The sequence below is a fragment of the Typopeltis vanoorti genome, chromosome 22 (assembly GCF_054136105.1).
Source record: "Typopeltis vanoorti isolate ZY-2024b chromosome 22, IOZ_Tvanoo_1.0, whole genome shotgun sequence".
NCBI classification, from domain to species: Eukaryota; Metazoa; Arthropoda; class Arachnida; order Uropygi; family Thelyphonidae; genus Typopeltis; species Typopeltis vanoorti.
The window spans coordinates 86,400,777-86,428,326 of NC_143570.1; the positions used below are offsets into that span (position 1 = coordinate 86,400,777).

Here is a 27,550-nt window from a genome sequence, read left to right on the forward strand (position 1 = left end):
AATCCTCACCTTCTCATGGTGCACCCTGTTGGGTATCTACATGGATACTGAACGAATGAGGATGGGCTGACAATTTGATATTTAGCTGACTGAATTGTATTCTTATTGGCTTAAACCAATATACAAATGATGGTACAACACGACAAAATTTCATGCCGGCTGGGGTGTTGTCCGGTTAAACAAGGCCCCGCATTGCTTTTGCCAGAGAACCAGGGCGAACAGCGACAAGTCAGCTGTTGGAACAAATCTGAAAGCACACCCCAACTCAACATCACCAGAGTTATAGATCGGTATTATCAACATAAGAAGCTTGAATAGCAAAGAATTGGAGCTAGCTGAGGAATTAGATAAGTACCAGATCGACATAAATAGGGTTGACTGAAACAAAAACTGGTGAGATCTTTCTCAGGAAAGAAATTTTAAAAATTTACTTAGAAATACAATAAAACTTAACTTATAATGTTAGGATGAACATTTGTGCATACTGAGTACATCTACAATTAATACTTTATTTTCATAAAGTGGATTATAAAAAGTATATGTAAAAAGGAATGAATAACTAAGTCAGTCTATAAATGTGTGTGTAATCTAAACTGTGTAATAAACAGCCACACACACACACACACACACACATGAATAACATTAGATTATTAGTGACCTTTTCAAAACTACCATTTCCTAGAATTTTGAAATTTTTAGACTGTCATTGAAATTTAAATTAGATTGACTGCAAAGAGCTTCACAGCATTATTTGAAGTTTCAAATTTGAAAGGGCTTGAAGAATTTTTGTTTTGGTCTCATAAGATCATACGGCTGGTAGAAACTCTGTGTTCTGCTCCACATCCTTGACATGTTCTTTTTGATGTATTTTTCCAGATTGACTTATCTGTCCAACATGACAAATAATACATTAATACTGTGGGTGGACTGAGGATTTTTTTTTTTACAGTCTTGGAAGCCTTGCTCTAGAGACCAAACATTGAACTTTTTCCAGCCACTTAGGCTGCAATAAGCAGGGTGGTGGCCTTACACTGGATGATGAAAATCATCTCTCACTTAAAGACGATCTTAAACATCAATACCATGCAATAGGATTCAAACTTGAAGCCACCCAGAATGACATCCTTGAATATATTAATTACTATGTATATCTGAAACTAAAACTGAGTAGGCATTCTTTTAACAATATAAGTCAACTTAAAAATAGTGAGAGTTATTACCTATTTGCAAATGCATCTGTTTATTGGCAAAGTGCTTTGTCAAGGAAATAGTAGCAGCTATTTTGCTGCTACTATTTCTATATCCTGATATGCTATTTGCATATCAGGATATGCAAAATCAGATTTAAATAATTCATCGGTAGTAAATGTAAAGTTGGTCACTTTGCAATGAGATATCTGGTGGTGTATTATATCAGTGGGATTGTGCTAGAAGAAACTGATAGGGATCTCGGAGTTTAAGTAGAAAGGAAGTTCAAGTTGGGGCTTTTTTGTGGTTTCCCCTCTTCCCTACAAGAGGTTCTTATTAACCTATGGCACGTTTTATACTCTTGGTAGACTAAGGATTTTTTTTTTTTTTTTTTTTTTTTTTTAAGCCATCTTTATCAATTATATTATAATTTATTATTTTTACATGGAACTTATTCAAGCCACTTCAGGCCTCCAGTAAGTGAGGGTGATGGTCTTACACTGGGTGATGAAATTCATCTTCCACCTAAAAAGCAATCACAAAAATCCCTGTCCACAGCAGGATTCAAACCTACAACTTATTGGTTTGAGAGCTGGTATGTTAACCACTCAGCCAACCCGGCCAGTGAATAGCAAAGGATATAAATACATCTCAAGGATAATGCTATAGTGGACATTGACATGTAAAGATGAGGAAATAATTTTGCCTCTTTGAGATCTTCATATGACATTGACTGTTGTGTGCAAATGAAAACAATGAAAATATCAGAATTGTGGAATGTAAACACTGATGACAGATAGAATGTATGAACTGCAGACACTAGAACAGGAGAAAAGAGGGCTGATCTGATAGTCATACAAACTTCTGAAAATATCTCATAACGTACTGGTAGGTAGATTTTTTTTTTAAATTGGAGGAGGGGACTCCATGGAAGTTGAGTACTAATGTAGTCAAAAAAAAAAAGAGTGACAGCTAGATTTTTCTCTCAGGTTAAAGCATAACAGGAATAGTTCATCTTGGGAGGTAGTGTCATGTGTCATATTGTTACTTAAATGAATTTAAGTAAAGATATGACAGCTGGTAGGTAATATGTAACTGCTCTTGATGAGTTCCTGTCTCTCTGAAGGTCTTTGGTAATGAGTGAAGATTGTGGAAACATATAGTTAATCCTTTATTTAAAATCATTATTTTACTTACTTCTACACTCCTCAAGTATGAAACCTTAAAATATTTGGATTTGGTTACTCCACTGATATGGTTCTTATATATTTTTGCAGACTGATGAACAGGAAGTAATAAACTTTCTGTTAACAACAGAAATCATTCCCCTCTGTCTTCGAATAATGGAATCTGGAAGCGAACTCTCTAAAACAGTATGTATTTCAATATATTCGATATTAGAAGATTAATAATTTATTTGATGTATATATCTGTAGTCACCATTGACTATTTTTAGTCTGTTAACACATCAGCATGTTATTTTCATTTCCAGGTGGCAACATTCATTCTGCAGAAAATCCTACTTGATGAAACAGGTTTATCATATATTTGTCAGACATATGAAAGATTTTCTCATGTTGCTATGATTTTGGTAAGTGTATGAGTGATTATAAAAAAAAATAGTAATATATTTCATTAGAAAATATATACCTGCAAAATTTCATGAACAAAAGATAAGATTTCAAAAATTTAGAGATGTATTTTTGTTTCAGGTTAATAATTTTCAAGGTGGTTTTACTTGAGAATCCCTTAGTTTTATTTTGTTTTCTTAAGTGGTAGGATGCTATGAGAAATCAACCTACCACTCAGTTGCATCGCCTCAAAATTGCTGTGACTACTGAAAAGTTCTGACCAACACCATGTAGACATGACACTGATTTAAAGAAAATTCAGACTATGTTGCTCTGTTTACAGACTACATTGTAACAAATTATTCCTGAAGTTTCTTCAAGTTATAGTAAGTTGAATGTAGTACTATATATTTAAGTTTGCATCAATTTGTCTTACAAACTATTATTTGTCATTATTAAAAAAAAAAATATAAAACTTTTTAGAGAGTAGGTGAAGTCTTTTATCCTTATTGGGTAGCTAATGAGAAATAGCTGACCTGAGACCGACTAATTATAAGCAGCAGCCAATGAAGAGACTGGCAAATAAGTGCTGCCATCTCTTTGTACCTAACCCTAACAGGATATGTTATTGTCTGAAATAGTGTGGGTTCTATGGTCTGTTTTTTTTTTTTTTTTTTTTTTTGAGTTTACAGGACAAAACTCCCATGTTTCTGGGAGAAAAAAAGCCTGCTTGCCTCTGTCAGAGATAAACTAACTCAGGAACTGGTCAGAGAAAGGATTAGAAAAACGTTCCTCTAGTTGATGACTAGACTTGAACTTAGGACCATGTTCTGGCAGCCCACCACAGAGAATGCAAGTGCTACTTCAGCTGAGCTACACAGGCCTTCTGTCATATCAGAATAATGTTGTCAGATCATCCATTTTTGTCTTCTTAGGCACTGAATAATGCAATTAGATGGTTTCTTGTAGGCCTTTACCTGCCATCACATATTTTTGCAAACACTCCCTCTTCCTCCCATTCTCTTTAGGTGACTATATCATCTTAGATTAACTCTGCTTGTATGTTCTTAATGCTAATCATGTCAGCGTTCTTCTTAATATCTTTGTTTTTTTATTATTTCTCCATCCTGTAAAATGGACAAATTGGCTAGAACACATGCAGTATACAAACATTATACACTGGCCTCATTAGCATAATCTGTTCATCTGTAATTCAAAAAAAAAAACAGAACCGTGTGTGATGTTGCTGCCATTTACTCCCTTAATTCTGTTCTCCTCAGGACTTGTATCTACTAGTATTCTAGCCTATCTTATAAACTTATTCAAATGTTATTTATTTCCATATTGAACTGTTTTATTTGTTCTATGGGTTTTCCTTTGAGAATGCAGTTGTAGTTTACTATGTGTTATATTTAATTGTATTTATTTTATTCACTTTCTTTACTTTCAATATCTACCTTCAATTTTTTATTTTAATTCTATATCTATATTCAATATCTCGTCCTTGTGTTAATTGATATACTTTATTTCTGCCTTAAACTGATTACCCTGATAATCCTATCTTAACACAAGCTATGGTGCTAAACTACGAAGGCCATCTATCTACTTGGCCGACTACTTAGAGTAACTATGTGAATTGACCTCTCTGACAAAGGGCCTATCTCCTTGTTGGAGATATAATTTCTTATAATTAATTACTGTAATTAATTATAAGAAATTATAAGTTTGTAATTACTGTCTGGAGTTGTTTTCCCCTCAGATACTGGCAAATTTATTTGTTCCGCTGTGCCAGCCAGTATCCTTAGGTTAGGAGGAATCCTTAACCAGGAAACTTCTCTCAGAAATTATACAGAGGCGATTATCCCTACACTTATCCTTCAGCACCTAATTATCTAACTAGTTATACCCAATGATTTGCAATCGTGGCTTATAAATATTCAATTATTCTCTGCATTAGGTTCTGAATTTATGAGCGATGAGCTGAATTTAGGCACAGAGTAATTTCAGGTTAAAACATAAAGAACATTTATTAAGATCACTAAATTGTACATAGTTACATTCATTCTCACTATTAGATTAAAGTCATACTTAGGTGAGGAGCTATCATAGATATTTAGAACCTAATTGGAAATTTAACATAGGCTCCTTTTAAGATTCCACTCATTTGACTGTATACAAAACATATATCAAAACTCTAATCTTTTCAATTTATCCTATCAAGCTATGTTAAAGGCTACAAACCATAATTATCACACTCTACCTAATTCACAATCTGAGACAAAGATACCTATAGAGCTAGACCTTTGCAGTTAATGCTAATCACCTAAAGTTCCTCACTAGAATGTTCGTTCACACTTGCAATTCACACTTATTTTACAGCATGCTTCTCTTCTAACATAAGAGAAAAGAAAACATTGCTTTTCCAAGATAGTCCACTTTCTGTATACAGTACTGGGTTCTCCTTCCTTGAAAACTTAGTTTGGAACATTGTAGAATTACCTTTACGCAAGTGATCATACATGGTGTACATCTCGTCTGCCCTTTCAGCATGGCTGGTGATCTGTCCACATTGGTCTGGTTCTGTTTCCGGTGATCCTATTCCACATCGCGGTCACGAATACGGGAACTACAGCTGCGGATATAGAACATCTATGGGCTATCCTGGATCCATCACGAGGCGAGATAGAACCGCTCGTCCGAGAAGAGTAGGTCAAAAACCAAACAGTCATGACTCGAGCAAGGGCAAAAGTGCCTTCTGCAATGGGGCTAACCCTTTTTATTTTGCACCTTTAGCGCCCTCTTTTTTCTTACGAATCTTTGCCCGACACTCACCTTCTTTTCCTGCTAGTCCATCCAGGTCGGCGTCTTCTGCAAATTTGAGCACGAGCCGCTTTCCGATAATTTACACTGCTGTAAGCGTACGCTCGCCCAAGCACCTTGAACTTTAGATTACGTACGTTTCACATAGAACATATTATGGCCATTACAATTAACTGAAACATAATTCTTCACACAGAATAATTGCCATTATTGATTCATGCTTTGTATCATTATATAAATTATTCATTCTATATACCCCTTTCACAATCAGTTTCTATACTAAAGCTCAAGTATCTCTTAATTGTTTTCCAATTCTTGTTGAATTTGAATAAACCAAATTAAAAAATTAAATTTTCCATTCAAGATTCAACATGTTCCTGTGAATTTCCATAGTTGTCTTTTTACTGATGATGCCATTTGATTTTTATATGTGATAATTCCATACATGAGGTTGGGCAACCTATGGTATGTTAGTACACCTTGTGTTGAGCAAGAAGGAACTTGTTAATATTTAGTGTAAAGAGCTGTGGATTGTATTCCCTGGGAAACATGGGATGGGAGAAGACTGCTCCAGAAGGAATCACTGAAGGGATAAATGAGGATGAGGAGGAGAAATTTGTTCTGTGGATCTGAAGTTGAACTGTGAAGGGGTGTTGAAAAGCTGCTGCATGTGGTTTCATTGGATTTAACAAAGGGTGGAGGAATTATTGATGTCAGTTCAGATGAACATTAGTCATGGAAGTATGCAAGCAGTAGAAACTGTGTTGGTGAGAGAGATGGGTCAGTAATCAGCCTAATTGCTCTCTTCTGTATTAGTCCAGTAATTGTAGGGAGCTCTTAGAGCACCACCCCAGATGTGTGAACAGTATTCAATAATTGGACAGATTTGTAGGAGGTTCATAGCTGTCCAGAGGTGAAGTAATGCCTTGAGCAAAAGAGAAATCTTAGTTTTTTTTGGATGCAAAGAAAACAATAGTTGTAATGTGCCTATGCCAAGAGAGGTCTCCTGATCCCAAGCAGAAATATCTCATCTTGTCTTGAGATTTGGGCGTTGTTTTTCAAGAGTAAGACTGGACGAAAAATTGTTCTTTTTTTGTGGGAGAAAAGACAGAACAGTGTTTTGCTGGTATTGAAACTGACAGAAGTGTTTGAATCTGATCAAAGAATGGTTGGAGATCAAAGTTTAAGGTAGAAGTACTGCTGTTCTGGAAGTTGTGTTTGTATGTGTAGGACATGATATGTCAAATGAGAAAGTCATTGATATATAAAAGGAAGAAAATAGGTGAGAGAACAGAGCTCTGAACTCCAGCATTAGTTGCATAGTTAGAAGACAGAGCACCTTCCATCATCACACATAGCATACGTGTGATGATGGAAGGTGACCAGTCAGAAAACTGGCAATCTGGTTGTAGAGGTAAGTTAGACCAAATGATTGAAGCTTATTTAACCGACCCTTGTGCCAGACCCTGTCAAAGACCTTGGGAATTGTCGAGAACACCACCAAATACTTGCCAAAATTTTCTATTGTATTTGTCCAGAGATGGGTGGTGAGGTAAACAGATTCCCTGTTGATCTACAGTGGTGAAATCCATATTGACAATTGTTTATTAGTTTAGCACTTGCAGGAGTTAAATGTTGATGCATAGAGGACAGAAAAATGACTGGTTATGAGCGGCTAGAAATTTGTGCACTTATTTATTGATCATCTTTGTTACAGCTAGCATGCCTCCACAACAGAAATTGATTCCAAAACTTTTTTGGTTCTCTGATGTCGTGTGCAGGTACTTGCTTGCACCTGATATAAATTGAGCTGATAATTTATATCAGCAGAGTCTGCAGTTACAGCACTTCATGTGGTGATCACATTGATTATATGTTGATTGTTTATCAGTGTTAGCAATAACTAAAGTGCTGAAATGTTGCTGCCAGCTTTGCTGTATGTAGTAGCCATGCTTGGATCATTGTGTGTTGTGTGCAGGCACATGCTCACAGCTGATATAGATATGCAAAGGAACTTTTTTTTTTATGGCAATTTAGCCTATTTTTGTTTAGGAGTACCCCTTTTTTTTATGATGTCATTGGCTTTTTACTCAAATTTTAGGACATTACTGATGTTTTATATGGATAGATATATGAAGAATGAATATATAGGAAGAAAAACTGGATATACCTTTGTGGGATGTTGCTGGCTGTCTTCTTTTTTCAGCAGCATCCCGGCGTATGGCGATATACATTCATTGTTGAAGGAAGGAAGTATGACTGAACGGAAAGGGGGAGGGTTTGAGAGATGTGGGAGAATTATTGGTGAGGCGAGAGGTATGTGAACTTTTTCAAAACACCTGGGTTTTTGTATATTTTTTTAAAAATTAAGGGTGGGCAGAGAATACTTTGGGATGGAGGTGAACATAGAAATTTTTGGAGAAGGAGAAGGATATCAGGGGATCTTTTTTTTTTCAGGGTTGTTTAAAGAATACTTCTGGATTTGCCCAGAGTTCTTCAGCCTCTTTCATTGGTGTTGAGGTTGGAAAAAAGCATTTTTAAAAGTGATTAACTGGGAGTACTAATTTCAAGTCCTTGATTGTGAATCCTACTTAGTATACTTGAATTTAAATTTATCTGCACTTTTCAAACCAACTAAATTACTTATTCTCTCATGAAGGTGTACTTATGCCTAGATGTTGTTGGTTATTCATAACAGTTCTTCATAGTATATGCAACACCAAGAGAAGAAAAAAAAATAACTTATCTAACTTACTAATATTTCACTGCTTTTCACCCTGGCATCTTCAGAGCACAAATTACAACTCAGACAACCAGACAGCACTCAACTAGAAAGCTGTAGAAGCAATTCAAATTGTAACTGAATATGCAACTAAATGAAGGCCAGTCATCTTAGTCTTCCTCTTACCCTTTGACATGCGCCAGCTCCCTCTGGTTGTTCATTACATGTCGTAGCAGACGGTTTTCTCTCATCTGAATTTTTCATTATTGCCATCATACTCAAGGCCTGTGCTTTCATATACACTTTTTCCTATACATCCATCTTCTCTCACTAGCTTCCATCATCTTCTTAACATTGCTGTAGATAGTGTAGTCCATTTTCCTCTTTATAATTTACAAAATCTTGTAGTTGTCCAATAACCCACTCTTTGAGATCTGTGAGCAGTTCTTTAAACACTGATTTTTTTTTTTTTTTTTTTTTTTTTTTTTCCCCAAAGTCAGGTAAATAATTTAGTAAATTTCACTACTACCAAAATTTAAAATTCTTTCTTCTTTCCTGAAAGAAAGACAGTGTCTCTTTCTTTTTCACTTATGATAATACTTTGCTATCACCTCAGTTCACTTTTCTCTCTCTTTTTTTGGACTGGCTTTCATAATTCTTCAGCCTCTAAAAAAACTGGGTATTCTTTTCATTCTAAATATCACTTCTTTTCTGCTCAACTCCTTAATACTTCATAAATCTTACAATCTGTCCAGCCTTAGAATATCGCTCTCACATCTGGGATGGTGTCCCCCAAAACATTCCTTATACTGCTACCATTGTCTATAGAAGAGAACTGACTGACTCTCTCCAGTTACTTTCCCATAGATGCTCAATTTCTGTATTATGTCTTTTTTGTAGGTGTTCCCATGGATGCTGCTCCATTGAACTGGTTTCCTCCATTCATGTACAAACACAGGCTGCTAGTTAACTTCTAATATAACCATCTGCCTAAGCTTGCCAAACCATCCTCTTCTTTCACTTCAATGTATTGGTGTTTTGGAATGGTCTTTTCTCCATACTTATGACTCCAAAGCATATAGTCTCCAATTTTTCAAGATACATATAAGAGATTTTTCTCTTTTTAGGTCACTTGCCTAAATGCAGCACTATCTTGTTATGGTTTTTGAGACCTTTCGTATGCGGGGTTGATTTTTAAAAAAATATAATTAAATTTAAAAAAAACTGAACTTCATTGGGAAGAACATACTTGGATAAAAAGCATTCTCTAACCATCATTCCACATGACCATTTACAAAGCTCCACTCTCAGGTTTGTGTTTCTTGACTGATGTCAGTCAACATGCATGTTCATAGCAAAGGCTAGTGGGATGTGGCTATGCCTGTTTGTTAAGGTTTGAGTGCTGGAAGAAACTCATGTTGAAGGCTTAATGTAGCAGTATAAAAGAGCATTGGGAAAGTCTTAAAAACACTATTTAATTCTTCCAGTATTTCATCTCAGTCAGAGATATCTTCAAGAAGTATAATATAAAGCTTGTAACATGCACACACAAAGGCAATGCAAAACTAAGTGAAACACGTGGATGAAAGCGTCCCACCTAATTAGGACTTACAATATAAGTCCTAATGTAATTTAAGGAAATTACAACGTACTAGGATATACATTAAAACAAATTTTAATATATTTCAATATTTCGGCAACGTCACATTGCCATTTTCAAGAACTTAAGTACAAGACACGTGCACGCAGGCACAACAAAACAAGTAAGTGAGGAAGAAGTAGGAAGCTATTATTTCTCCTAAAGTCCTGATTGTGCCCTCTAGCGGGTAATGTTGGTATAAAAATAGCCTGGGTTCATTGTGAACTGAAATAGGGCTTTGATATTGGGAGGAAATTTAGCTTGGATTAGCTCTAAGGATTCTTTGAGTGGGACATTTGTGAATAAGGAGGAGACATCAAAACTGACCATTATGTCAGTGTGTTTGAGTGTAAGGTTTTCTATGCTGGCTTTGAAGTGGGCTGAGTTTTTTATGTATGAAGGTGTGTTGCCAGTATAGTGTGAGAGAGAGCTTTGGCCAAATGTTTAGCTAGTTTGTATGTGGGGGAATCGATGCCACCCACTGTGGGACGTAATGGCACATTTTCCTTGTGAATTTTTGGGAGTCCATAAATATGGGGGGGGGGGATTATATGGTTTTAATTTGTTAGTGATTTCCACAGGCCAAGAAGTGACCTTCTTAAGGAGCCTGTGGAGTTTTCTAATTTGTGAGTTGGTGGGATTGTACTCAATAGGGAGGTAAGTGGCCTGATCTAACAATAGAGATTTTAGCTTACCTGTGTAATCTTTTTGGTTAAGCAGGTTAAGCTGAAATCTCTATGTATATTCAGCCTGATGGAACCTTGGTTTTCTCAGTATATAGAAAACCCACCCATACAGGCAGATACATTCACCAACAATCCCACCCCCTCCTCACAACAATATGAAGTCATTAAGGCACTACACAACAGGGCTAAACTTATCTGCTCAAATGACAATGCCCTAACCACAGAACTAAACCACATTCTCAACACTTTCTCAGCCAATGGCAACCCCCCCCCCCCCAAAAAAAAAAAACCAAAAAATATTGAAACCAGTAAACCACAACCTCTCCCCCCCTCACAACAAGGATTACTCTAAATCCATCACCATACCCTACATCCGAGGCACCTCGGGAAAAAAAATCACAAAAATCTTAAAAAAACATAACTTAACTTCTTGTTACAGACCATATAAAAAATTGGCATCCCTTATCTGCTCTACTAAAGACCAACCTAAAGCTTTTCATGCTTCAGCCCTAAGAAACGATCCAAACCTCAACAAATTTGGCTGCATGAGTCTTCCTCAAATTTGGGAAATTCAGCCCAATCGCCCAAGAATACCAACATTGCCTGCTAGAGGGCACAATCAGGACTTTAGGAGAAATAATAGCTTCCTACTTCTTCCTCACTTACTTGTTTTGTTGTGCCTGCGTGCACATGTCTTGTACTTAAGTTCTTGAAAATGGCAACATGACATTGCTGAAATATTGAAATATATTAAAATTTATTTCAATGTATATCCTAGTACGTTGTAATTACCTTAAATTATATAGTGAAAATGCATAACCAACGTCTAAGCCTTTCCACAAGAAATAAGTCCTAATGATATGGGGTGCCCTCTGTTGGCACCTGTTAGAAGCATTGGTTGTAAACTGATCTCAAAAGATTAGCATTTCACATATTTTGGGAAATTTTATGCATCCATGTTTAGTCTGATTTCTGAGGACAGATTCTAAAAACAGTTTTTCTCTTTTAAACTTGCTTTGATGGAGCATGGTGTTTTTTCAAATGATTGTGTGAGTAGTATCTAGAGCATAATCTGCAAGGCCTGATTGACTAGTTGGGATTACAGGTGGTTGCTGATCTTCCTATGAATCCATAATAGGCCAACTTGCAGGAACTAAGAGAGGAGGGAGTTGGCCTTTAGTGGAACGAATAAGGGTAGCTAGTTCCAAGTGTGTGTGTGGGGGGGGGGGCTTGAAAGCTGTGAGAAGTTATATTTCTTAGAATTCCAGGTGTTTTTTCCCAATGTGCCTCAAACATATGGGATGGTGATGGCATTATTAAAATCCTTTTAAAGCGGAAAGTTTTATGGATTGGGGAAAACAGCCAGAATTGTAAAAAAATAAATAAATAAATAAAATCTCTGTACAGCTTTCGAGCCCTACTTGGAACTGGCTATCCTTATCCGCTTCTTGTAGCCATTAGAAAAGAAGATAAAAAAGCTTGGGTGTATATGGCTTTGGAGTTCGGCAACAAGGGCTCATTATGATAAAGGTTGTAGGTCTGTTGGTTAGTTTTCATGTAAGCATAAGGGATGATAAGAAAGTTTATGAATACATTCTGCCTGTTTGAGTAGGTTTCCTGTATATTGTGAAGGAGAACTTACTATTGGGAAGTGTTACCAAGTTATCTACTAAGGGTAGCCTATTCCTAGTTTCCTTTTCCATCATAAGTTGGATTTTAGGATGTAGACTAAGGAGGTGATAAAGGAAAGGGTAATGTATGTGGGCAATGAATGAGCTGGAACTAAGCAGCTGTAGCTGTTTCATAAAAATTGATTATATGTTACTCTGTGTGTTATGGAAACATTTATTGAGTTACTTGTGGTTGCTCACACTTTCCAACAGTGCCTCTGAGGATTGGACATTGAGATGAAGTAACCAGTCTTTTCAGTGATATCAGGTCCTGTCATTCATTATCTTAGGCCTGTGTGTTCATAATTTGGTTTCATTGTTTTCTGTAGAGCCCCTCTCCTTTTTTTTTTTTAAGTACATTCCATGCATACACCAATGATTATTGCTTTGCAGTAGCATGTACAGACACCACTACCATCTGAAAACTAACTCCATGTGTTTATCATTCAGCTCATCCAAATGACTTAGGAAGGAGCTTCTGATCTGTATAGGTCATAAAATTACATAGTCACATTTACTACCTTACCAAAAAGTCGTAAATTTTTTTTTTTTACTTTTTGGTAAGGTAAATGCCATGTTAAAATTTTTCCAGTAATATAATTTTTATTAGCTGCAAAAAAATTCATCTACAGTCTGCTATGGCAAACTTGAATGGCTTTCTCTCTTAATTCATGGATTTTAAAAAAAAAAATTTAATGGCAGCAATATTATATTAAAGGTCTGCTTAGTTCTAATTAATGTATTTTTTATTTGGATAGAAAGGGAAGTCAAAAAGCATTTACCCAAATAAAGTATGCAAAACAAAGAATTTTTGCTGACCCCACCACATGCTGCTAGATATAACATAGTATCACCATGATATCAAATTTAGTGTGCTATGTGTTGGGGTTTACAGAAAAGCTACCAAGATGAATAGCTTGGCTGTTGAATTTCAGTATTCTTGACAAAAAAAAAAAAAAAAAAAAAAAAGTGAAATATTGATTGACATAACAATTATGATAGTTGGCAGATATGGAAATATGTAATGGTCAGATGAGTTATCTTCAGAATTAAAAGCAGTTAATTTCAGTGCTATGTTTGCTTTAAAAATAGTATATTTTACATTGATTGTTCTGTCATGTCAAATGCACATACATTTACTTATTTATTTAATCAGATTCTGAACAAATTTCTTGATTAAGATTTGAATATGTTGTTATCCATTTTTGTTAAGTTCAAATAAGTAATAGTTTAATAACCATAAGCTTGAACTGCGCTACTTGATACCATCATGAAAACAGATTCTTTTCACTATAAAATATTTTCCTTTGCTTTGCATTGTTAGACATGAATATAAAAGTGCTAAACAACTTTGAGTTGTTTAAAGAATAGAAATATATTGAATGAATCGTATATTGAAAAACTCAGAAATTGTTCTCATAATAAATAAATAATTGAAAAATTAAATTAGGAATACTTTCATTTTTCTTTTCAGGGAAAAATGGTGTTATCATTAGCAAAAGAGCAGTCAGCTCGTCTATTAAAACATGTAATCAGATGTTACTTGAGGCTATCAGACAATCCCAGGTGAAATTTCACTACTACTGTTATATTCACTAGTTTGTAATAATGTTTAATTTTTATCATAGTCTGATAAATTGCTTTGTGCCTTTATTTTCCCATATTGTTGATACTGACATTGAAGAGTAGTTCTAAGGCTCAATGTGTGAGACATAATTTTTTCAACAGAAGTGAGAAGTTTAGTATTATAAAAATCATCATCAAATTCCTGCCATGTATCCTCAAGGGGTGTACAGGATATGACAGTACTACATGAAAAATTTACATCATTACTAACTTCGTATCTACAATTTTCCTCCAAATCAGTCTGTTACTTGTCAAGACTCCAACATTATCAGATCTTATATTTCTATCGTCTAAGGCACTTTGTACCGTATCAATCCACCTATATCTTGGTCTTCCTCTGGGTTGTTTTCCTGCCAACCTGGTAGAGAACACTTGTTTTGCTAATCTTTCCTCTCCCATTCTATTTAAGTGACCATACCACCTGAGATTAGCTCTGCTAATGCATTCCTGGATGCTGACAATGTCAAGTTCTTTCCTAATATCCTCATTTTTAATATGCTATTGCCATTGATGCCATCTGTTGACGCCTCTAATCTTTCTCAGGACTCTCATATCTGCGGTCTCTAGTCTTTGGTCAAGTGTTTTACTTCTGATCCAGCTCTCAGATCCATAAGTTAAAACTGGTTTGAACACTGTCTTATATACAGCTAATTTAGTGTTCCGACTAATTTCTCTCTTATTCCATATGAATTTATTCAGTTGACTTCCCACCATACCAGCTTTGCTGATTCTGTTGTCTATTTCTATATTTAATTTACCATCTTCAGTAAAAATCGTGCCTAAGTAACTGAAATGTTTTACTTGTTCCACAGGTTCTCCATTCACAACACAGTTGACATTTTCAATGATTCTGCCTATTTTCATTGTCTTTGTCTTTTATTGCTGACCTTCATACCATATCTATTACAACAGCTATTCAATTTAGTCAGATAATCTTGCAGACTTGTAGCGGATTTATTTGGAAGTATAACATCATCCACATAAAGCAAAGAGCTGACATTAACATCTCCAATTTTGATATCAGGTTTAATACCACTTTCCTTCATAATGTGATCCATATAGATAATGAATAACAGAGGGGATAATGTACATCCTTGTCTCACACCAGATTTAATATTAAACCATCTTCCTGTACTTCCTTCAATTCTAACTGCTGACTTACAACTCAAATAAAGACTAAGTATTGCTTGATATAATGCCCCATTGACACCATATAACTGCAGCGTATTGAATAGCTTCTCTCTTGGCACCTTGTCATATGCCTTTTCCAAATCGACAAAACTTAAATACAGATCTTCGTTATATTCCCATGCTTTCTCGACTATTTGTCGTAAAGTGAAGATTGATCCTGACAGCCATTATTTGGCCTGAATCCAGCTTGTTCTTCACCAAGCTTTTCTTCCACAATTCTTCTGAACTGTTTCTCAAGTATACTTGCATAGATCTTGCGAGGAACACTCAGGGGAAATACCTCTGTAATTCTCACATTCGGTTTTATTTCTCTTTTTATATATGGGTACTATGAGAGCTCTACTCCAATCATCGGGAATTCGTCCCTCAGTCCAGGCTTTCTGAACTATGCAGTGCAACCACTGTAAGACTTTTATACCACCATACTTCAGCATTTCTGGTCGAATATCATCTACTCCTACTGCCTTTCCACATTTCAAGCCTTTGATGGCTTTTTCTACTTCAAGTATGGATATGTATTCCTGACTGCATGCCTGGTCAGTGTTTTATCACTGTGCTGTCGTCACTGCTTGTTTGATTTAGCAGTTTTTCAAAGTAATTACTCCATACTTCAAGGATATCTTTTTCTCCTGTTTTTATGTCACCTTTATCATCTCCAACTCCTTTTACAGCACTCTTTCCTCCATTCCTAAGCTTCTTCAACAACCTCCAGAATATTTTGCCACCTTCTTGATATTTATTTTCTATATTCTTGCCGAAGTCCTCTCATGACTTTTGTTTAGCTAGTTTTACACACTGTTTAGCTTTCTTACATTTGTCTTTGTATTCTGTAAGAGTAAAAGCTGACTTATTTGCAAGAAACTTTTGATATGCTTTCTTCTTTTTCTTCACTGCCTATTTAACTTCCTGTGTCCACCAGGGAGTTCTGATTTTTTTATCCTTGCACACAACCTCACCACATGCCTCTCTGGCAGAATCAATCAATGTTTCCTTCAGAGTTTGCCACTGAATCTCCAAGGTTTGATTCCTGTTCTCAAACTCTTTCATTTTCTTTTCAATAATCTTTCTGTATTTTAGTCTACAGTTCACATCTGAGAGCTGCTCAACTTTTATTCGCTTTAAAACTTTCTTACATGCTATTCTTTTCAATATGAAATTCAATTTTATCCTGCTCAAGACTAAATAGTGATCACTTCCAATTTCAAATCCTCTGTACACTCTGGTGTCCTGCACCAGGGAGAAAACATCACTATCAACAATAACATAGTCAATGAGACTTTTCTTATTCCTAGCCTCTTCTCTCCATGTGAATTTGTGCACATTTTTATGTTGGAACATGATGTTAGTAATAACCAGTCCATGTCCTGAGCAGAAATCCAACAGATATTTGCCATTATTATTAGCTTTGCTCTTTTCTCCAAATTTTCCCAAAATATTTTTATATGTCTCACAATCATTTCCTACTCTATTTAGATCCCCAACAAGGACCAACTTTTCCTTTTTCATTGTGTCAGTTGCTTTTTCTAAAGCGTCAAAAAATTCCTCCACTTCTACCTTAGTAGAACCTTCTGTGGGACCATAGGCACAAATAAGTCTCATTGTCCAGTTCCCCATTCTCATATTTGCCCACATTACTCTACTTGAGACTGACTGCCATTCAAGAAGATTAGCCTCGTATTTTGTGTTGAATACTATGGCTACTCCTTCATTTCCTTGATTGTCATTGCCTGAATATAACATTTTGTATTTATTGCTCAGAAAGATCTCACCAGTTTTGGTCTTTTTTTTTCAGTCACCCCTATTATGTCGATCTGGTACTTATCTAATTCCTCAGTTAGCTCCATTTCTTTGCCATTCAGGCTTCTTACGTTGATAGTACTGATCTTTAACTCTGGTGATGTTGAGTTGGGGTTTGCTTTCAGATTTGTTCCAGTAGCTGACTTTTCGCTGTTCGCCCTGGTTCCCTGGCGAAAACAACGGGGGCCTTGTTTAACCGGGCGACGCTCCAGCCGGCATGAAATTTTGTCATGTTGTACCATCATTTTTTTTTATTTTGGTTTAACCAATAAGAATACAATTTGGTTGGCTAAATCCCAAATTGCCAGCCCATCCTTGTTCGTTCAGTATCAAAGTAGATACCCAACAGGGTGCACCACGAGAAGGTGAGGATTGGACATTAGGTCAGAAGCCCTGGTCGATTCTCCGCATTCCTTTAAAGGCTATGTGGAGGTCTCCTCTCAGTTGTACAGCTTTGACCCTTAAGCACCCCTATTATAAAAATATGAAGTTTAATTACTTTTCTTCTATTTCGATCATAATTTTAACTAGTATCATTATTGCTAGGGAGACAATGTTGGAGAAACCATTAAAATGTAATATAAAATTAGTTTAGACCTGATATGTAATAATGTAAGTTATAGCTGGCATTGAATCTCCATAGCTTGGCCAGTATAGACACTTCCCTTTGGTTGGAAAGAACAGAGTTCAAATCCTGTCTGGGACATGAAGAACCATACTTTCTCTAAAAACTTAGTTTCGCATCTCACACAATGGATTAACCAGCCAGAAGAACACTGTTAGATCCTGAATGGAGAACTTTACAAGCAAATTCTTTATTCCGGATTTAACATATTAAATATTACTAATTAAGGAGATACCTGCACAACAACACATAATTATGAAAATTTCCTTGTCATGTGATAATATGTATTCTACATGTGCTGTATACTGAAGTTTATTCCTGTATAACTGAATTCAGAAGCAGAGAATTTTGTGTCAGAATAGTGAGAATTGTGTAAGGGAATTGTTAAATTATTTGTAAATCCCATTAAGTTGTCTGGTACATTACGAAATTTCCAAACAGATAATAAGTAGTAATCCAAAATAATCGTATGTAATCCATATTAGTCGAGCATAGCGCCTGAGGCTGTACCTACGCAGAAAGTGACATCAGAACGACTACCTGGAATAAAACAGATTAGGGAGAGTGTGGGATCACCCAAGGGGCATGAACTGTGAGGTTCGTGCGTTAAAAGACACATCGAATAGAGGGCGCACGAAAGGGTGAATAAAGGACGATATGTGCCATATTACAGGGTTTTTTCTTCTTCGGTTCCTGGATTCCAATCTTGGGAGGTTTGTTGGGTGATTCGTGAGAGAGCAGTGAGTTGATTACAATGATGTCGGACGACGAGGCCTATTTCTGAGAATGGTTGAGGATTTCCAAGCGAAGCTTGTCGTGATCTGATGGCCTGTGCAGAATCGAGCCTTCGAAAAAGTCCCATCGAAGAGAACGGAGGAAGTTTCCTGAGAAGCGGTAGAAAACATGCCAAAGTCCGGAAGTGATTCAGGGACAGCGTAGTGAATCGCCAGGCGCAGAGACAGCCGACAACTATACAGGAAGGTAACCCAGATCTACATGCGATAGCATCATGACAATCAGAAAGTATCTGATAATGTAAAGAATTTCATTCTATGTTAAGATCTCTTTGAAGAAAGAGAATTTTGTGTATACTGTAAGCTAAGGACATTTTTCTAGAGAACTTTCAAGTGAGAATTTGATTGAATTGTTAACCCCATGGAACAAAGAAGAATTGTTGACAGGTAGTATTTTGATTGAGAATGACTATGCTTAACTAATGAAATTTAGAATTAAGATAGCTAATAACTTGTGAAAGGAATTATAACCTAGTAGTGTTATGCTTGTAGTTAATCTTATCTTTTCGTAATTGAAGTATTTAGCTTACTCGACTTCATTGATATGATTTAGTATGAACCTTAACTTAGTGGGAGTTTTGTTCTATTGAATATTTCGATTTTCTTAACTGTAAAAATGTTTTTGTGCTTTTCCAATAAATATGCTTCTGTACCTTATACCTGAGTTTTTGCCTGATTAAGAATTCAAACCACCACTTATGAAATAGAAGAATTGTGAAAAATTCCTTCCTGCTTTTTGGCAGGAAGGAATTTAGATATTGTAGTTTAAGTGAGATTCAGGTCATGACTGCTAACTGAATCTGCTCGGCGCTAGCGTAAGATTAATTGTTGTGTGTATCCCTTTTGAATTTAGAATTGTTTCCCTGAACAAGAGTCTCTTCTGTTATAGGATATTGGCTGGCGCAGCATATAAATAAATTTTGCTAGTATTCGAAAAGGAAATAGTACTGAATTAAAATTTAAGAGGCACAACAGTAGATTAGACAGCGGGCTAATTAGAGATAGAATAAAGAGAGAGAAAAAAATACAGAGAAAGCAACGACATAACAACACATTCAATTTATATACATAATATGCTGTCATTGTCACTTAAGTTGCTTAGGTCATAATTTTAAACATCAGCAACCACGTAGCCTGTCTTGGAAGATCTCTAAACATTAACACTAAAAAACACTACTTTTACAAGAAGATAGATTAATAATGATTCCATCATCCAGTTAATTGTAAACTGGGTGTTATAAAGGCATTTGTTCCTCAAGCAAATATAATTGAGTTATAAAAGATATCTTTGTCTAAAGAATATGAATGCATTATGGCAAATTTCTTTCATGACTATAGTATCCATATAGTTGACAGGTTACTAACAAATTACCTTCGCCAGACAAAGTGCAACAGAACTTGTCCATTGCACAATTAATCTTATTTGAAAAGCAATAAGTTTCATGTTCTACTCTCTCTCTCTCTCACACTCACACACACAAAATCACATCCTTAAAAATTAAGACAATGGTTAGTTTCAATGTCATTATTAATGTACCATTAATAGACATGCTTGATTTTAATAAAGTCTAACCTGACTCCCATTATCTTGGAATCATTCAAATTTGCTATACATAGCAGCGGAAAATCTGCAGACTAATGGTACTGCTGTGGGTTCTTCTTCAACCCCTCCCCTCCTTTAGCTAACTTTTACATGGACAACATTACTATAGCTACATTCAAATGTGGTTACACTTTGAATTCTTTTGTTACCTACTTACCTAAACAGCCAACATCCCAAAATTCACATCACATTATAAAAAAAATCTAATAACTGTTTGCCCTTTCTTGACACTAGTCATCCAGCTTTCAGATAGTTTTCTATCTTTTTTCATTCATAGAAAACCAACAGCATTAGAAAATATGTACATAAACAATCACATCATTATCCAGCACAACAGTATGGTATTCTAAAAACACTTGCACACAGAGTTAGGGCTATTGGCTATTTGTTCTAATGATGCAGCTCTTTCCACAGAAATTAAGTGTCTTTGCCATACTTTCCTGGCCAATGGCTACAGTTCCTATGAAATAGATAAAAATACTACATATTTATACATTTACTTAAATAACCATGTGAGGCTTTCTATGTAATTTGAGAAGTAAAATTTATCCATCTTAAGGATCTCTGAAATTACCTGCAAAAGGAGAATAAAAAAGTTATCAACATTAACTGTACTCGTAATTCATTTTCAAACTTAGAATGTATAAATATGAACACAATCACAATTTAAGAAGGGTCACATTTAATGCACTCTATGGCTAAGAAATATTCTGAAATTGTTCAGTTTCCTTGTTGGATTGAACACTGACATTAGATATAATCCATATGAACTTTCCTTCTAATTTCCACAGAAATGTATATCTAATATTAATTTAAACTACATCACCTTGCACCTGACTGAACCGGTGTAGTTCAACTTTTTGATCATTTGTCTTCATCAGTCTCACTTTGATGCTGGTTAAAATTGTCAACAAAATAAGAATGGAAGATAGCAATAGTCATAAACATTCAAAAAAGGAAACAAAGGATTGGAGAAACTGCAGAGGTATATCCCTATTAAATGTGTGCTATAAAATATATTTAGATATAATTAAAAGTAAATTAATTACTTTTAATTAATTTACTTTTGGCCAAGGAAATTATTGGAGAAGAACGATGCGGCTTTAGGAAAGGAAGATCCTGCACAGATCCCACATTTTCGCTCAAACAAATTATAGAAAAAAGAATAGAATCTAACTTGCCTTCCTGGATTATGAGAAAGCATACGATAAAATCAACAGAACAAAATTAATCAATATACTGTGTGAATTGAAAGCTCCACCTCACACCACAAAAGCAATAGCAAATATAATGGAAGAAAGCTATATTAAAATTAATAATAAAACCACCGAAAAAATTAAAACCAATAGAGGTCTCATTCAAGGAAGTGGATTATCACCAATACTCTTCTATATATATATATATATATATATATATATATATATATATATATACACACACATACAGGGTGTTCGGGATAAATTTGACATATTTATAATTAATTATATTTTTCCGTAAGTTACATGTATTAACACACACTTCTCTTCATTTAAAAGTTTGGACCCTTCTTCATTCATATACAAGATGTCAGAAAGGATGGATAGCTGGAACCCACCTGAATCATGGAAGAGAATAACTTGTATCATGATGATTTGTGCCCGCCATCAAAATAAGGATATTACGACTGCTGCCCAATGCTCCCTGAATACAGTAAAAACAATCAGGCATGAACTAGAGACTTGCAATGGTGACTACGAGGATGTAGCAAGAAGAAAGATCCCTAGCAGACTATCTGATTGCGTTCGTACAGCAGAATTCCTCGCAAATCTGCAGGAACAGGTGTTGAAGAACCCTGGCATTGGAATTCGGGCTTTGTTCGTGGAGTTGCTAACTGTAGTCAAGCCCTGGATAACAAGGGTAGCCAATGGTAGGCCGTATGTATGGCAGCAGGATTCGGCCCCTTGCCACACCTCTGGGAAAAGTCAAAAATGGTTGTCTGAAAATTTCTACGACTTCACCAGTCCAAATGTTTGGCCTCCAAACTCCCCAGACCTTAACCCCATGGATTATTTTGTATGGGGCGCAGTTGAAAAAGACACCAATCGCACTTCCAGTAATACAAAAGCCCAGTTAATGGATAAAATTAAAACAGTTTTTGCGGCCCTTCCCAGGGAGACTGTAGCATCAGCTTGTTCGAGATTCCGAAGCAGAATTGAAGCTGTGATCGATGCTAATGGTGGTTATTTTGAGTAAATCTTGTTGATAGTATTGTAATTAACTCTGCCTGTAATGTTTTTTTGTCAATTCATTAAATTTAATAGATACAAAGAAGATTTTCTTTTTCCTTACGAAACTGTCAAATTTATCCCGAACACCCTGTATATATCGTCATCATATGTTATGTTTTCGCACAGGCCTACACATTTTACCACGTAAAATTAGTCGGAATAAAGTCCTGATGGACCTCTAGCGGCAACGTTGGTATTCTTGGGCGATTGGGCTGAAGGTCTTCTGATGTAGGTTTCCCAAATTTGAGGCAGTCTCATTCAGCCAAATTTGTTGAGGTTTGAATTGTTTCTTAGGGCTGAAGCTGATTCCATGAAAAGCCTTTCATATTTGTATTTACTATGGTGTGTTAAAAGTTTATTTTTCACTTGGTTAGAGTATAATAAATTTAGTTTCATCCTTGATCCAAGTGTGAGCAAACAAAGTTTGCACCTGAAACTATCTTCAAGACTGGGGTAAGGTGGTACAACACCAGGGCACTCCTTGCAAAGGTGGAGCAAGCTACCAACACTCCTATCTCAGTATCTCCCATAATGCAAAACACATCTCCTTTCAGATATGTCTAATGTTATGCATTAAGGGAAGGGCCACAACCCAGACTAGTTTTGACCTTTATTGAGGTCTCTTCAGTGGGAGCCAGGCCCAAGTGGAGATACCAGGCAGAAGCATTAGCAGGTCATCTCCACCTATAGGAGTTGCCAAATGGTGTGCCACCCTTTTTTAATAAATTCCTCTGGATTTAGAGAAAGATGTTGAAAGTTTATTTTTCACTTGGTTAGAGTATAATAAATTTAGTTTAATCCTTTATCCAAGTGTGAGCAAACAAAGTTTGCACATTGGGCCTGGCTCCCACTGAAGAGACCTCAATAAAGGTCGAAACTAGTCTGGGTTGTGGCCCTTCCCTTAATGCATAACATTAGACATATCCGCAAGGAGATGTTTTGCATTATGGTAGATACTGAGATAGGAGTGTTGGTAGCTTGCTCCACCTTTGCAAGGAGTGCCCTGGTGTTGTACCACCTTACCCTAGTCTTGAAGATACTTTCAGATGTAAACTTTGTTTGCTCACACTTGGATAAAGGATTAAACTAAATTTATTATACCAAGTGAAAAATAAACTTTCAACATCTTTCTCAAAATCCAGAGTAATTTATTAAAAAAAGGGTGGCACACCATTTGGCAACTCCTATAGGTGGAGATGACCTGCTAATGCTTCTGCCTGGTATCTCCACTTGGACCTGGCTCCCACTGAAGAGACCTCAATAAAGGTCGAAACTAGTCTGGGTTGTGGCCCTTCCCTTAATGCATAACATTAGACATATCTGCAAGGAGATGTGTTTTGCATTATGGGAGATACTGAGATAGGAGTGCCATGGTGTTGTACCACCTTACCCTAGTCTTGAAGATACTTTCAGGTGCAAACTTTGTTTGCTCACACTTGGATAAAGGATTAAACTAAATTTATTATATGGTGTGTTATCGTGGCTTTCTTCCACCGTATTCTATGGCAGGTATCCAGTGCATGGTCAGCAAGACCAGAGTGGTTGTATTGGTGAAACCGGATGTAGTCCTTGTGTTGTGAAATTCTGATATTTGCTGTTTGGCCAAAGTAGGACAGCTTATAGCTGCAAGGGACCTGGTATACACCAGGTAGGTCTAGAGGGGGGGGGGGGGGGTTGGTCTTTAGTAGAGCGGATAAAGGATGCCAATTTTTTATATGGTCTGTAACAAGAAGTTAAGTCATGTTTTTTTTTTTTAGGATTTTTGCAATTTTTTCCGAGGTGCCTCGGATATAGGGTATGGTGATGGATTTAGAGTAATCCTTGTTGTGAGGGGGAGTTGTGGTTTACTGGTTTCAATGTTTTTTGGGGGGTAGCCATTGGCTGAGAAAGTGTTGAGAATGCGGTTTAGTTCTGTGGTTAGGGCATTGTCATTTGAACAGATAAGTTTAGCCCTGTTGTGTAGTGTCTTAATGACTCCATATTGTTGCGAGAAGGGGTGGTGGGATTGTTGGTGAATGTATCTGCCTGTATGGGTGAGTTTTCTATAGACTGAGAAAACCAAGGTTCCATCAGGCTGGTGGGTGACTAGTGTGTCTAAGAAAGGAAGGCAGTTGTTTTTTTCTTCTTCCAGGGTGAATTTGATTCTGGGGTGTTGGTTGTTTAAGTGTGTTAGGAAGGAGAGGAGTGCATCGGAGCCATGTGGCCGAATAGTGAACACATCATCAACATAGCTAAGCCAAATGGTTGAATTTTGTGGGGCAGAGTGAAAATGGCAACGTGACGTTGCCGAAATATTGAAGTATATTAAAATTTATTTTAATGTATATCCTAGTTGACGTAATTTCCTTTAATTATTTAGTAAAAAATACCTAACTTAAAAGATGGTGCTATTTTTTGTATTCATTTGCTATGATGGTCCACATCAGAGTGCATCTGATTTAAAATCTTTCCCTTTTCATCTTCTTCACTTCATTACATAGTAATGAAGTGATAAGTTTTTATTTAATGATTTTAATTAATTTACTTAATGTGCTGATCTTTCTCTTTTTTTTATACCCAGCATCTTCAGAGCACAAGCAGTTTGTTACAGTAAACAAACAAGTTTGTTAATAGTGGAAATAGTATAAATTTGTAACAAACAATACAAAGAACTCAAGAAACTTAAAAATATTAATTTATCTTAAAATAACTGTCTTCTAGATTTTTGGTAAATTGATACAGCCATACTTGTTGAGGTTTGGGAAATATTTTCAAGTTGCTGGTAATTCCAAAAAGTCTCTCGCACTTGTGATGTGTTCTGTGCATCACTTTTGTTTTCTTTTATCTGATTCTGTGTGGTGGGGCATCCAAGGCAGATCTCTAGTCCTGACTTACCATAACGATGTTGAATGTATTTTTTGTGTTCTCCAAGTTGGATGTCATCAGATCTTACTGTCTCTGCCCATAGTAAGCCATGTCACAAATATAGGACACTTTGCATATTCCTGAATGTAATAAAAGAGAGAATTTATCTTTAGTTGGAGCTAATATTTATTAAGCACTGGGTATCTTTTCAGTTGGCCCTGAATGTATGGAATAGTAACAATTTTACTGTGGTCTTATTGTATTAGAAAAAGAAGGGGATTTGAGGGTGGGGATATTTAGTTTAACCTGGCATTAGTAAGGGCAGTGTCACAGTTATTTCTTTCTATATGTTTGGGGTCTGTGACACACCACCTTACTAACGCCGGGTTAATCTGCTTTTTTTTATAGACTTTGGTTGAAATGTGGCAGAGTAGGTGAATTCAGTGGTAAGAGCAGTATCATTGAAACAGATAGCTCTGGCTCTGTATGTTAATATTTTTAGGATACCATATTGTAGAGCTAGATGGTGTGATTGTGCAGATATCTTTCAGTATGTTTAGGTTTTCTATGAATAGAAAAAGATAATGAATCATATGGAATGCATTAAAAATGCATCTAATGTGTCTGGGCCACATAGCAAACACATCATCAACATAACCAAACCACTGGTTTAGGCATGTGGCTATGTTGAGCACTTGGTTCTCTAAGTGTTTTATATAGAAATTGGTGGGTGCAGATGTGAACCCATGGTTCTCCCTTTTAATTGTTTGTATGTTTCCTTTCTAGATCACTTCACTTTTTGAAATGATGCCAAATATTTTTGTATTAATTTATCACCATTGATTTTTCTTTGAGAAGTTGCTAAAACAGATATATAAAAGCAAAGTTATATGCGTTCACCAGCATGCTGATGTAAGTTATTCATGTCTACTAGGACACTAAATATTCTAACTACTCTTCTTCTTCTCTTATAGATAATCTTTTGTTTTCTGTATCCAACTTATAAGTTGGCAATGATTTCTTCTCCTAAGGAACATGACTTTCACAGTCACTCATAACCTTGTGTTCTCTGTCATTATACAAATTCCAGGTAGGATCTTGGAATGTCTATTCCTTCTTTAATCTTCTGATTAGGAGTTCAAGCTAAATAATTGGGAAACAGCCTCCATGCTTAGACTGCTCTTCTTAATGTCAAACTTTTTGTGATACTCCTTGCTTATTAGTATCTGTTATGTAACAAGAAAGGATGGGCTGGCTCTGATTTATCCAAACCAATTGTGTTCTGTATTTGCAAAAACTACATATACATTATGATGGTTCAATCTTGCTATCTGGGGAATCATTTAATTATACATGGTGTGGTATTTTTGTCATGAATTAGTACAAAATGTCAAAAGTCAGCTGTTAGACAATTTCAATAAAATTGAAGATAATACAAGATTAATTAGTTGGAGTCATGACTGATTTGAGATCAGCATATCATTACTTCCATGCATTCTTTGTCTAGTCTACTTTAATAATAGACATTATCAACATAAGAAGCATTTATAGAAAAGAAGCAGACCTTAGCAGAGAAATTAGATAAATACTATGTTGACATAATTGCTATTAATAAGACAGAAACAAGTGGGAACTTAGGAAACAGTAATCATCCAATTATCCAGGTGTAGTGGGAATTTAATTTTGCTGTTAATTGAGGATACTATTAATTGAGTGCAGCTAGATAGTGCATTTACAAATGAGGAGGAGTAGCCATGGTATGCAAAACTAAAGAAAACAACCTCTTGAGTGGGAAACAATTTCTGGTATTGTGACATTGGTGAATTTCAAAATGTGAAAATTTGGATATTGAGACATATTTGTGTCTGTGGTCTTGTAGAAGGTTCTGATAGGAAAGTAGGGGAATTCTTTAAATCATTAGATAGCTGATGACAGGATGTAGAAGAAAAGAAAAGCTGTTTCTTGTTGGAGATCTAAACAACAGAGTAGGAAGCCAGTCTGAGACATAAAAATGTTTTGGAGAAAACATTAGGGTTAAATAATTAGATATACCTGCTACATTTCTACTCAGGCCATGGTGTATTCATTGTTAACCTTGTTTCAGCATGAAAAAAATATATAAATTCACATGGAGAGAATGCATGAAACAAATTGTATCTGTTACATTATGATAATATCTTTAGATTGTTCTAAGACACAAGAATGTATAGAGGACTTGAAATATGAAAAGGTATATTCTTCTATTAATTTTTTTTTCAACTTTGATAGAGAATTCTGAATTTAGTTCCTCTTTTATATGCTTAGATTTTCAAACAGATTTCTCAGGTTTATGGAAAGCCTGTTTCTAAGAAATGCAATATCTATAGTAAGCTTTTAATTAAAAAAAAAAAAAAAGACAGTGTCTAACAGAATTCTTCAAGCATTGTAAGCAATGGTGAGCTATGGAAATTTTAACAAAGGGTTTGCATCATCGAGCAAAAAAAAAAAAAAAGGCTGTATTTCACACA

At 35.8% G+C, this 27,550-nt stretch overlaps 1 protein-coding gene across 1 annotated transcript in view; it reads left to right on the forward strand.

Moving 5' to 3' along the window:
- Rcd-1 (Required for cell differentiation 1) overlaps positions 1-27,550 on the forward strand; it is a 105,415-nt gene that overhangs the window by 69,029 nt on the left and 8,836 nt on the right. Inside the window, exons 6-8 of the mRNA XM_090411911.1 lie at positions 2,466-2,561; positions 2,681-2,779; positions 13,771-13,862. Of these exons, the coding sequence (XP_090268037.1) occupies positions 2,466-2,561; positions 2,681-2,779; positions 13,771-13,862 (287 nt within the window). The remainder of the gene's footprint in view (positions 1-2,465; positions 2,562-2,680; positions 2,780-13,770; positions 13,863-27,550) is intronic.